The sequence below is a fragment of the Thalassophryne amazonica genome, chromosome 2 (assembly GCF_902500255.1).
Source record: "Thalassophryne amazonica chromosome 2, fThaAma1.1, whole genome shotgun sequence".
Taxonomy (NCBI): Eukaryota; Metazoa; Chordata; class Actinopteri; order Batrachoidiformes; family Batrachoididae; genus Thalassophryne; species Thalassophryne amazonica.
Genome location: NC_047104.1, coordinates 6,156,067 through 6,168,721, shown reverse-complemented (window position 1 = coordinate 6,168,721; position 12,655 = coordinate 6,156,067). Strand labels below are relative to the sequence as shown.

The window sequence follows — 12,655 nt, the reverse complement described above, 5'->3', positions numbered from 1 at the left end:
GGACTGTTTTGTTTTCGTCTGCAATAACCAAAGCAGTCGAGAAAAGTGCAGATTTTTTTCACTTCCCAATGGAGAAGGGAAGACGAGGCAAATGTGAGAGGCCGTGTCCGTAAGTGTTAGCCTACACAGCTAACCAGAGTAGCATTTTCACTTTGCGTGTAATTTGCCCAAAAACTCAGGAGGAGGTGCCATATGTCTGTCCCTGGAAGTAGAGAAATTAAATCAGATGCGTCATATTTTACACCTTTAGCGCCCGCCCTCAAACGAGACTGTGCTGCCCAATTAGCTCAGTCAGGTGTGCTCAGCCAATCACCAACATTAATTATCCAGTCGTGACTAGAACAGTTAGACATGGAAAATATGCAGGACAGGTGAGGACTGTGGTAAGGTATTCAGGAAAACACACCGGTCCAGTGGGCCGCCTCGTGGCCTATTTAGGGCTTAATTCTTCTGTGATGCGTTTCTTCTTTGACTCTGCTGATTGACATGTATCTCAATGTGACGCCACTCATTCTTTTGTTTTCACACACTGTGTAGTACAACCCCAATTCCAATGAAGTTGGGACGTTGTGTAAAATGTAAATAAAACAGAATACAATGATTTTCAAATCCTCTTCAACCTATATTCAATTGAATACACCACAAAGACAAGATATTCAATGTTCAAACTGATAAACTTTATTGTTTTTGTGCAAATATTTGCTCATTTTGAAATGGATGCCTGCAACACGTTTCAAAAAAGCTGTGACAGTGGTATGTTTACCACTGTTACATCATCTTTCCTTCTAACAACACTCAATAAGCGTTTGGGAACTGAGGACACTAATTGTTGAAGCTTTGTAGGTGGAATTCTTTCCCATTCTTGCTTGATGTACGACTTCAGTTGTTCAACAGTCTCCGTTGTCGTATTTTGCGTTTCATAATGCGACACACATTTTCAATGGGTGACAGGTCTGGACTGCAGGCAGGCCAGTCTAGTACCTGCACTCTTTTACTACGACGCCACGCTGTTGTAACACGTGCAGAATGTGGCTTGGCATTGTCTTGCTGAAATAATCAGGGACGTCCCTGAAAAAGACGTTGCTTGGATGGCAGCATGTGTTGCTCCAAAACCTGGATGTACCTTTCAGCATTGATGGTGCCATCACAGATGTGTAAGTTGTCCATGCCATGGGCACTAACACACCTCCATACCATCACAGATGCTGGCTTTTGAACTTTGCACTGGTAACAATCTGGATGGTGTTTTTCCTCTTTTGTCCAGAGGACACGATGTCCATGATTTCCAAAAACAATTTGAAATGTGGACTCATCAGACCACAGCACACATTTCCACTTTGTGTCTGTCCATTTCAAATGAGCTCGAGCCCAGAGAAGGCGGCGGTGTTTCTGGATGTTGTTGATGTTTGGCTTTCACTTTGCATGGTAGAGTTTTAACTTGCACTTGTAGATGTAGTGACGAACTGTTAACTGACAATGGTTTTCTGAAGTGTTCCTGAGCCCACACGGTAAGATCCTTTACACAATGATGTCGGTTTTTAATGCAGTGCTGCCTGAGGGATCAAAGGTCACGGGCATTCAATGTTGGTTTTCAGCCTTGCTGCTTACGTGTAGAAAGTTCTCCAGATTCTCTGAATTTTCTGATTATATTATGGACTGTAGATGATGGAATCCCCAAATTCCTTGCAATAGAACATTGAGAAACATTATTCTGAAACTGTTGGACTACTTTTTCATGCAGTTGTTCACAAAGTGGTGATCCTCGCCCCATCTTTGCTTGTGAACGGCTGAGACTTTTGGTGATGCTCCTTTTATACCCAATCATGACACTCACCTGTTTCCAAACAGGTGTTCTTTGAACATTCATCAACTTTCCCAGTCTTTTGTTGCCCCGTCAAAACTTTTTTTAAATATTTTGCAGGCATCCATTTCAAAATGAGCAAATATTTGCACAAAAACAAAGTTTATCAGTTTGAACATTAAATATCTTGTCTTTGTGGTGTATTCAATTGAATATAGGTTGAAGAGGATTTGCAAATCATTGTATTCTGTTTTTATTTACATTTCACACAACGTCCCAACTTCATTGGAATTGGGGTTGTAAAAACAAATGTGACCATAATGTGGATCTGCTGGTACGGAGGTGGTCCAAGGTCAGCTGCTGTCTGGGGACCTTCAGTGAAGCTTCCAGAGGAGTTAGTGTTTGTGTATTTAAGAACTCGAGTTATTCACTCTGCTTATTAATGATTCTCTCTCTCTCTCTCTCGCTCTCTCTCGCTCTCGCTCTATCTCACACACACACATTGTGACAAATAAGCATGTTTCCACTTGAATTTCATGGTGTTTTGTTGGAAGAAGATCACGCCTGATCACTCTTTATCTTGCAGTTTGTTCTCGCAGCACACAGCAGAAGTGATGGAGTCGTCTGAAAGTATCCTGATGGGGGTCACGGCAATTTATCAGAGCTGTGAAGGAATCCACAAAGCTGCATAATCATTTCATCATTCGCCAGTGTTGATGTTGTTACCAAGGAGATGACATTATTTTTTACACTCACATCAGCAGAATATCTCAAAAGGTTATAAATAGAATTCATAAATCTCTTGATAAGTTCCAGAGATGTCCTGCTGACAGCCTGTTGGATCTCAGCAGAATTATGCACTCGGTAAGTGCTCTCCGACTGACAGTGTGCCCTTTTCTTCAGCTCTGTGTACTGAAGAGTGCGCCCAGGGACAGTGCGTCTCCCCCGATACGTGCCAGTGTGAACCGGGCTGGGGAGGACTGGACTGCTCCATGGGTGAGTAACCAAAGACACCTGTAAAACAACTGACTCTGTGACCTATTGAATATGCATCTCGGGTCACAGTTGCCATGGTGATCAGCTACTAGGACTGTCCATGTGCCACATTACGTTATGAGGCTCTTCCACAGGGTGCCGATCCTTCCAGTTTGGGGTGTGTTTTGAAGCATCACAGTAACTTCTTGATCCATCTTTGTCAGTCTTGAACAAACTTGGTGTACGTAGTAGTTCTGACCAACATCGGCACCAGATTTGAAATCGGGATCCAAGCAGGCCCGGTGCCAGAAAAAAATATTAAGGGGGCTATGAATTTATTGCAGGGGTGGGGTCCCCCCCCCCCCCCAAAAAAAAAAGAGTACGCACCGGAGGGTACCTGCCTCTGAGCGTGCGGAATGAATTGGGTGCGCTCCTAGAAAGCTCATGTATTTAGGCTACAACATTGTAAGAGACTGACTAAGAGTAAAGAGTGATGACAGTATTTTTTAAATTATTATTTGAACGTATAGACCCTCGGTCAAGTGATCTCCTGCATACCACAAAACCAAACCAACAACTGATCTGAGAAACGACACGAGACAGTAGATTAACCCCACATACAGCCCTCCATCACAAGCGCAAACACAGCACAATTGGGCACGACAGTCACACAACGGGTCAAAGATAAACCTTTCATATAGATATACAGTGGTCCCTCGTTTATCACGGGAGTTATGTTCTAAAAATAGCCCGCAATAGGCGAAATCCGCGAAATAGACATCGTTATTTTTTACAATTATAGATGTTTTAAGGCTGTAAAACCCCTCACTACACACTTTATACACTTTTCTCAAACAGGCATTAACATTTTCTCACTTTTCTCTCGTGTGTAAACACTCAAAGTTCAAACCTTAGTAGAAAAATAAGACCGACCTGTTTTCAGGCCCAAACATTTGTTTGAGAAATAAAAATAGAACGTTTTCCTATAAATAATTATGATGGCTTTTAGAACTAACGAATTTAATTTTAACAATCAACCTACGAGGTTGGACACATAAGAAATTATTAATAGTGACTGACCAGTATTTCACAGTTCCTCTGATCGCGCCTCTTCGTCCTGGCGCCGCGCCACTGTCGCGCCTTTTTCCACTGAGTCACACCTCGTTGCAGGTGTCTTTTTCCGAGTGAAGAACACAGTTATGGGTAGTTGTTGGTGCTCTTTTTTTTTCTGGGCGAGAAGATTCTTATAAACAGACATGCAGAACACAATGCGCGTACTCTCCCTTCGCGGTGCCGCAACAGGTGTCCCGTCATCTCAACAGAATACTGGCCTGCTTGATGAGGACGCAGAGCACAATGCGCTGTAATAAAAAAATAAAAATAAAAAAAAAGCATGCAAAATTGGACTAAAAAATCTGCGAAACTGCAAGGCATTATATTTTCCAGTATTTCTTTTTCTTTCTTTTTTATTTTTATTTTTGATAACGCTCACATCCGAGGGGGCGAGGTTGATGATGTGATGGGGCGTCGCCCCCAAACGCCCCCTCGTGGCGCCGGGTCCGGATCCAAGTTTTGAAATTTCATCCCGATTCTCAAAATCGTTGCTAGCACGTGGTAACTTCCAGGTGTTTGTAGTCTTAACGGCTTCAGTCATATTTGGCGGGGTATTCGTAGTGACTATGATTTGCAACTTGTTTGTGATCCATCGGAGTAAATATTTCAAGCCGAAGCTGCATTTGTTGCAGTTTTTGTTCAGTGTTGAACAGCTCAAGCTTCTTTCTTTCATTTTTGGGTGGGTTGCCAGGTCAGCACTTTATAAGCCAGCCTGATCGGCTGCAAGCCAGATGAAGCCGTTTCATCCCGTTTTTGCACTTTTTTGGATTGTAGGCGATCGCAGTAGACAGGCACCCTGTGGAGAATTCACCTGTTAGTTTGGGTCTAGACAGTGGATTTTAAAAGTGTTTATCAGAGCACATGGTCGAGTAACTGGTTCATGGTTACCCATCCTTAAATCTTCAACCACTTTTAATATATGAGGGTATTTTTTTGTTGAGAGGATTAGTTAAAAAAAAAATGTAATCTTTGCGTGGTTATGCTAGAAATCATGTCGATATGAAAGTATTTTTGCACATATGTACTGCAACCTCTTGAACTTAACTTTTTATGAGAAAGTAAATGTTCAAACCATCATCATTGGTGGGGGATGTTCTGTGGCTCAGAACCGTGAACTGACTGACTGATCCCACCTGTGTTCCGATGCACGGGTCCATTATGTTTACGGCTTGATTGTTTGGACAGTTGGTTAATATGATCAGTTGTTTCCATCACTGCACTGTTGCACTGCGTTTTTTCTCTGTAAAGTTGTGTGGAAAGTGCCAACAGAATTTCATTGCAGGAATGTAATGACAATAAACATTTTCTGTTCAGAACAGAAAATATTTAGCATTTACAAATAATGCAAAATTTATTATCTTTGATATTCTACATATTTTATTAATATACGTGATCAACTTTTTTGTCCCTCGGACTTACCCTTGTGGTACCCCACATGTAATATTCATAAATCAAGATTTATATTGGCATATTTGTACAAGTTGTTGTCTGTTATGTAAATAGCTCTGTATCCAGTTCAAAACAATACCTCGTAAACCGTACTTCTCCATTTTCTAATCAATATATCATGATTGAGAGTGTCAGATGCTTTCTTAAGATCAAAGAACACTCCAACTGCATACCTTTTTTTATCGATACATCCTGTTACTTCCTCTACTAAAGCAGTCAAGGCCAAGGCTGTCGATTTTGTTCAAGTTCAATTTATTATTTGTCCCTCAAAGGGCAGTTTAATGCACAACAGGAATATACTGTACATACACATACTGGCTGGCTGTCGACAACTCATATGTCTCTACAAAACTGTCAGATCAGTTTATGAATAGTTTTTCCAATATTTTAAAAAACTGGGAAAGTATTGATACTGACATAATTTGTAAAGTGGTTTCTGTCTCCTGCTTTATAAATGGGAACAACTCTTGATACTTTCATCTGGTGCAGAAATATCCCATTTAGAAAAGACAAGTTAAATATAGATATTACTGGTTTTACAGCACCCTTAATAACACTTTTCACTGTTACCATGTCAGTGTCCCTCCAGTCTGTGCTGCTTTTATTCTTAAAACCACGCACAATGTCATAAATGTCCTTTTCTTCTACTGCTCTTAGAAACATTGATCTGTTGTTTTTCTCAACCTAATCTGCTACATCTGTTCCTGTTCCATCAACATTTAGTGCCTCTGCCAGTTTTGATCCAACAGTTGCAAATAATTCATTGAATTCATTAGCTACTTCATTCATATTTCTAATGTTGTTTCCTTTTTTCTATAAAATACTGAGGATAATTGTTTCTATTTTCATTTCTAATTATACTATTTAAAACACTCCATATACCTTTTGTGTTATTTTATTGAATTCTAATTGAATAAAATATTCCTTTCTCCCAAGTTCTCATTATATTGTTACCTTATTATTATAACACTTTTTATATTTATTTTCTAATTCAATTGTTTTTTTGTTTTTGTTTTGTTTGTTTTTTTTAGGAATTTTCTATATAGGATATTATTTTTTTATTTTATTTTATTTTGCAGGTGTTTTGTCGTCCCTTAGTCATCGACAGACTTTGTGTGGTTTTGCGTCATGTTGTCTGCTGGACAGTTTTCATAGTATAATATTTTAAATGTCTTTAGACGTGTTTCATATGCTGTGTTAACTTCCTTTTCTTCATACAGCACACCTGGAAAGTATTCACAGCACTGCACTTTTTCTGATTTTTTATATTACAGCCTTTTTGAGATTTTTGCTAATTTATTAAAAATAAAAAACAAACAAACTGAGAAATCACATGTACATGAGTACAGTCTTTGCCATGAAGCTCATCATTGAGCTCAGGTCCCTCTTGTTTCCACTGATCATCAAATCAAATCAATTTTATTTATATAGCGCCAAATCACAACAAACAGTTGCTCCAAGGCGCTTTATATTGTAAGGCAAAAGCCATACAGTAATTACAGAAAAACCCCAACGGTCAAAACGACCCACTGTGAGCAAGCACTTGGCGACAGTGGGAAGGAAAAACTCCCTTTTAACAGGAAGAAACCTCCAGCAGAACCAGGCTCAGGGAGGGGCAGTCTTCTGCTGGGACTGGTTAGGGCTGAGGGGAGAGAATCAGGAAAAAGACATGCTGTGGAAGACAGCAGAGATCAATCACCAGTGATTAAAAGCAGAGTGGTGCATACAGAGCAAAAAGAGAAAGAAACACTCAGTGCATCATGGGAACCCCCCAGCAGTCTAAGTCTATAGCAGCATAATGATCATCCTTGAGATGTTTCTACAGCTTCATTGATTGGACATGATTTGGAAAGACAAACACCTGTCTACATATGAGGTCCCACAGTTGACAGTCAGAGCACAAACCAAGCATGAAGTCAAAGGAATTGTCTGTAGACAGAGACAGGATTGTCTGGAGACACAAATCTGGCGAAGGGTACAGAACCATTTCTGCTGCTTTGAAGGTCCCATCATAAATGGAAGAAGTTCAGATCCACCAGGACTCTTCCTAGAGCTGGCTGCCCTGGGCCTTAGTCAGGGAGGTGTCCAAGAACCTGATGGTCACTCTGTCAGAGCTCCAACATTCCTCTGTGGAGAGAGAAGAACCTTCCAGAAGGACAACCATCTCTGCAGTAATCCACCAGTAAGGTCTGTATGGTAGAGTGTCCAGACACTTGAAGGACTCTCAGACCAGGGAAAACAAAATTCTTTGGTCTGATGAGACAAAGATTGAACTCTTTGGCATCATGTTTGGAGGAAACCAGGTGCCATCCCTGCAGTGAAGCATAGTGGTGGCAGCATCACGCTGTGGGGATGTTTTTCCAGCAGCAGGAACTGGGAGATTAGTCAGGATTGAGGGAAAGATGAATGCAGCAATGTACAGAGACATCCTGGATGAAAACCTGCTCCAGAGCGCTCTTGACCTCAGACTGGGGTGACGGTTCATCTTTCAGCAGGACAATGACCCTAAGCACACAGCCAAGATATCAAAGGAGTGCCTTCAGGACAACTCTGTGAATGTCCTTGAGTGGCCCAGCCAGAGCCCAGACCTGAATCCGACTCAACATCTGTGGAGAGATCTGAAAATGGCTGTGGACGACGCTCCCCATCCAACCTGATGGAGCTTGAGAGGTGCTGCAAAGAGGAATGGACCAAACTGGCCAAAGATAGGTGCACCAAGCTTGTGGCATCATATTCAAGAAGATTTGAGGCTACAACCCCTGGCAAAAATTATGGAATCACCGGCCTCGTCGGATGTTCATTCAGTTGTTTAATTTTGTAGAAAAAAAGCAGATCACAGACATGACACAAAACTAAAGTCATTTCAAATGGCAACTTTCTGGCTTTAAGAAACACTATAACAAATCAAGAAAAAAGATTGTGGCAGTCAGTAACGGTTACTTTTTTAGACCAAGCAGAGGAAAAAAATATGGAATCACTCAATTCTGAGGAAAAAATTATGGAATCACCCTGTAAATTTTCATCCTCAAAACTAACACCTGCATCAAATCAGATCTGCTCGTTGACATTGACCCTGTGCCATGACATTGACCCTACGTGTCTTTTTGCAAGGAATGTTTTCGCAGTTTTTGCTCTATGGCAAGATGCATTATCATCTTGAAAAATGATTTCATCATCCCCAAACATCCTTTCAATTGTCCAAAATATCAACGTAAACTTGTGCGTTTATTGATGATGTAATGACAGCCATCTCCCCAGTGCCTTTACCTGACATGCAGCCCCATATCATCAATGACTGTGGAAATTTACATGTTCTCTTCAGGCAGTCATCTTTATAAATCTCATTGGAACGGCACCAAACAAAAGTTCCAGCATCATCACCTTGCCCAATGCAGATTCGAGATTCATCACTGAATATGACTTTCATCCAGTCATCCACAGTCCACGATTGCTTTTCCTTAGCCCATTGTAACCTTGTTTTTTTTCTGTTTAGGTGTTAATGATGGCTTTCCTTTAGCTTTTCTGTATGTAAATCCCATTTCCTTTAGGAGGTTTCTTACAGTTCAGTCACAGACGCTGACTCCAGTTTCCTCCCATTCGTTCCTCATTTGTTTTGTTGTGCATTTTTCGATTTTTGAGACATATTGCTTTAAGTTTTCTGTCTTAACGCTTTGATGTCTTCCTTGGTCTACCAGTATGTTTGCCTTTAGCAACCTTCTCATGTTGTTTGTATTTGGTCCAGAGTTTAGACACAGCTGACTGTGAACAACCAACATCTTTTGCAACATTGCGTGATGATTTACCCTCTTTTAAGAGTTTTGATAATCCTCTCCTTTGTTTCAGTTTCGTGTTGGAGCCATGATTCATGTCAGTCCACTTGGTGCAACAGCTCTCCAAGGTGTATTCACTCCTTTTTAGATGCAGACTAAGGAGCAGGTCTGATATGATGCAGGTGTTAGTTTTGGGGATGAAAATTTACAGGGTGATTCCATAATTTTTTCCTCAGAATTGAGTGATTCCATATTTTTTTCCTCTGCTTGGTCTAAAAAAGTAACCATTACTGACTGCCACAATCTTTTTTTCTTGATTTCTTATAGTGTTTCTTAAAGCCAGAAAGTTGCCATTTGAAATTACTTTAGTTTTGTGTCATGTCTGTGATCTGCTTTTTTTCTACAAAATTAAACAACTGAATGAACATCCTCTGAGGCCGGTGATTCCATAATTTTTGCCAGGGGTTGTATAATTGCTGCCAAAGGTGCATCAACAAAGTATTGAACAAAAGCTGTGAATACTTATGTACCTGTGAGTTCTTAGTTTTTTTTTTGTTTGTTTGTTTTTTTTTTACTAAATGTGCATCAATTTAAAAAAAAGCCTTTTCCATCTTGTCATTATGGGGTGTTGTGAGTAGAATTTTTGAGGGGAAAAAATGAAAATTAGTCCATGTTGGAATAAGGCTGTATCATAACAAAATGTGGAAAAAGTGAAGTGCTGTGAATAGTTTGCGGATGCACTGGATGTCATCCGCCTCATCATCAATGACAACCCTACTTTTCGGAGGCATGTTGCAAACAGATTAACCTCCTTTAGCTACTGCTGGTATTGATTAGTAGTCATTGTGTGTTGGCTGAGTTGTTGTAGTCCTGGACCTGGTGGTACCTGGTGGTAGCTGCTCAATGAACAATGAACCAGATCTTTATCCATGTGTTATCTGTTCATCGTCTGTTCATGTCTGGAAGCGATCTCTGGTTAGTGTCCAGGTCGCTCTGACATAGATTCAAATAGGGAACACAAGGACCCTAAAGGCTTGAACCTTCATTCTCCTGTAAAGGTACACCTCTGTCCACTGACCTCATAAGGCTTTCCCAGGTGTCTTTCAGTCTCAGTCCCAGAGACATAGACATCATTGATGAGACAAGAATTTCTCTTCAGATTCATTACAGTAACAACACGCAGATACTGATGGTTGCTTCCAGGAAAAGGATGGATCTTAGTCTGGATCTAGAACAGTCAGAAATCCTGATACCCAAATTCTTCACATAGCTTCTCACGTGCTGCAATCAGGGTATGCATTGGTTCAAAAAACAAAGGCAAGTAAGCCACTGGTTTCCACAACCCCACCCAAAACCCAGTCCATAGAGCACTGACCAGAGTTGGCACCAGAACACGTACTGTACTGGCGGAATGCCAGCACAGTAAAACTCGTATATAATGTATTCAGGTAGACTCTACTTCTTTTTAATCGAGGAAATACGTAAGACGAATCGGTGCTGGTGATTCCCCATAGATCGTTCGGCACCTCCTGACTGTAAGTAGTCTGTTATAAACATATAGCAGTTTTTGTCCATTTTATACATATAGTGGATTTCGATTATAACGGTCAAAATTCACTGGTCTACCTGAATCCATTATATGTATAAAATGGACAAAAACTGCTATATGTTTATAACAGACTACTTACAGTCAGGAGGTGCCAAACGATCTATGGGGAATCACCAGCACCAATTTGTCTTACGTATTTCCTTGATTAAAAACTTAAAAAGTAAATGCCTGCCTTAAATAAGCGCCGGACATTATGTGCATTAAAAAGATTACATTTGGCCGAGTCACTCTTTTTGTCTAAGTCCGCTGCAGAGTGGTACTTAAAATCCTAAAGCCTGATTTATGCTTCTCCAGCTCTGTAACTCTGTGGCCATGCAATGACGTTGAAGTGTGCGTGACCCTTTTAAAGTTCTCCGTCGAGTCTTTATGCAATTTACAACAGGAGCAACGGATTTTTCTGGATTAATTTGTCCCTCAACAAGCGCTACTTCTTTATACAATCATCACCCTCCAAACCAATGGTACGGTATGTACAATTTCCCACCATGAATTGCAGGTCATTTGAGCGTCTTTTTCTGACTTTGTGTTGTAAAGTTGGTCATATTTGTGGACGTTTCTGCCAAATAAATTTTATCCGTGATCGAAATGTAATCAGTGTGCGCACTGCAAAAACTTAAAATATGATGGGAGAGGAGGAGTGAAAATGTAAAAGTGACATATCACAGCCCTTTTCAGTCTTTGTTGTTTAGCAGGTGTTCAGGTTCTCAGCCACGCAGAGGGCTTTGATCTGAAGTGGTTTGGTTCATCACACCCAGGGATATGTGGGTAAGTTAACACCATATTACAGTGCAGGCAGCAAGAATCAGAATCAGAATCGCTTTTTTTTTGCCAAGTATCTACAAAAATACAATTTGACTCCAGTTTGAACTTTACTCTCTGTACGAGCATGTATAAATATAAACTACACACTAAATAATTCACAGTAAAAATCTGCACATAAAATGTGCAGTAAAAAAAATGTGTGCAAAGGAGAAACGGACAAACAGATCGAAGTTGTACAAGAGGTATATGAATGAGTGAGTTTTTTGGCAGATTCAGTTGTTCATCAGTGTGATGGCCTGTGGAAAGAAACTGTTCCTGTGTCTGGTGGTTTTGATGTTCAGAGCTCTGTAATGTCGACCAGAGGGGAGGAGTTTAAACAGCATGTGTCCAGGGTGGGAGGGGTCTGCAGAGATGTTACCAGCATTTTTTCCTCAGACAGTTGGTTGAAGTCTGTGTGTGTCATGTTTGGAGGCAGAGGGAAACCAGACAGAGATAGAGATGGAGATGCACAGGACAGACTGGATGATGGATGTGTAGAAGATGATGAGCAGTTCCTGGGGCAGGTTGAATTCCTGAGCTGTCTGAGGAAGTACATCCTCTGCTGTGCCTTTTTCCGGATGGAGTCTATTCGGGAGGTCCACTTCAGATCCCAGGAGATAATCACCGGCCTTGAATTATGTCCTGCCTCATTTAGGCGCCTGGTTTGAGCACAGTTTGAGAAAAATAAACTGCCGGGCTTTTAATCAAGGAAATACGGTGCCCACTTTCCTCAAATCGGCGAGTGCCAGTGCTAAACTTCATTTTGTACCTCTGTTACTGGGCATGTCCAGACTGCTCTGTCAGTACATTTGAGGGGTTTTTAATGGAGATACATTACGATGGGATGAGACGGGGCATTTTGTCCAATGTGAGAAAATACGATGTTTATTACATGGAAAACCACACAAAAACATTGGGACTTTTGCTTTTATCCGGTGAGTGCGAATATCCGGTTTATCCGGACTGTTTTGGTGAGTTTTACTGTATTCACTTGCAGTACCCGTGTACTGCATGATGGTACTAAAGTGTTTTATTTGCAACAGTTTGCACAGAGATTGATTCCAGTAAAAGTTGTGGCACACGTCTGTGGAAGCAGATCAGAAAGTCCTCTGGAGGTTTTTAGAAAATCACCACATG

At 40.8% G+C, this 12,655-nt stretch overlaps 1 protein-coding gene across 1 annotated transcript in view; it reads left to right on the top strand.

The window, feature by feature from the left end:
• LOC117521924 (multiple epidermal growth factor-like domains protein 11) overlaps positions 1-12,655 on the top strand; it is a 253,072-nt gene that overhangs the window by 43,310 nt on the left and 197,107 nt on the right. The window contains exon 4 of the mRNA XM_034183290.1: positions 2,705-2,797. Coding sequence (XP_034039181.1) covers positions 2,705-2,797 — 93 coding nt within the window. The remainder of the gene's footprint in view (positions 1-2,704; positions 2,798-12,655) is intronic.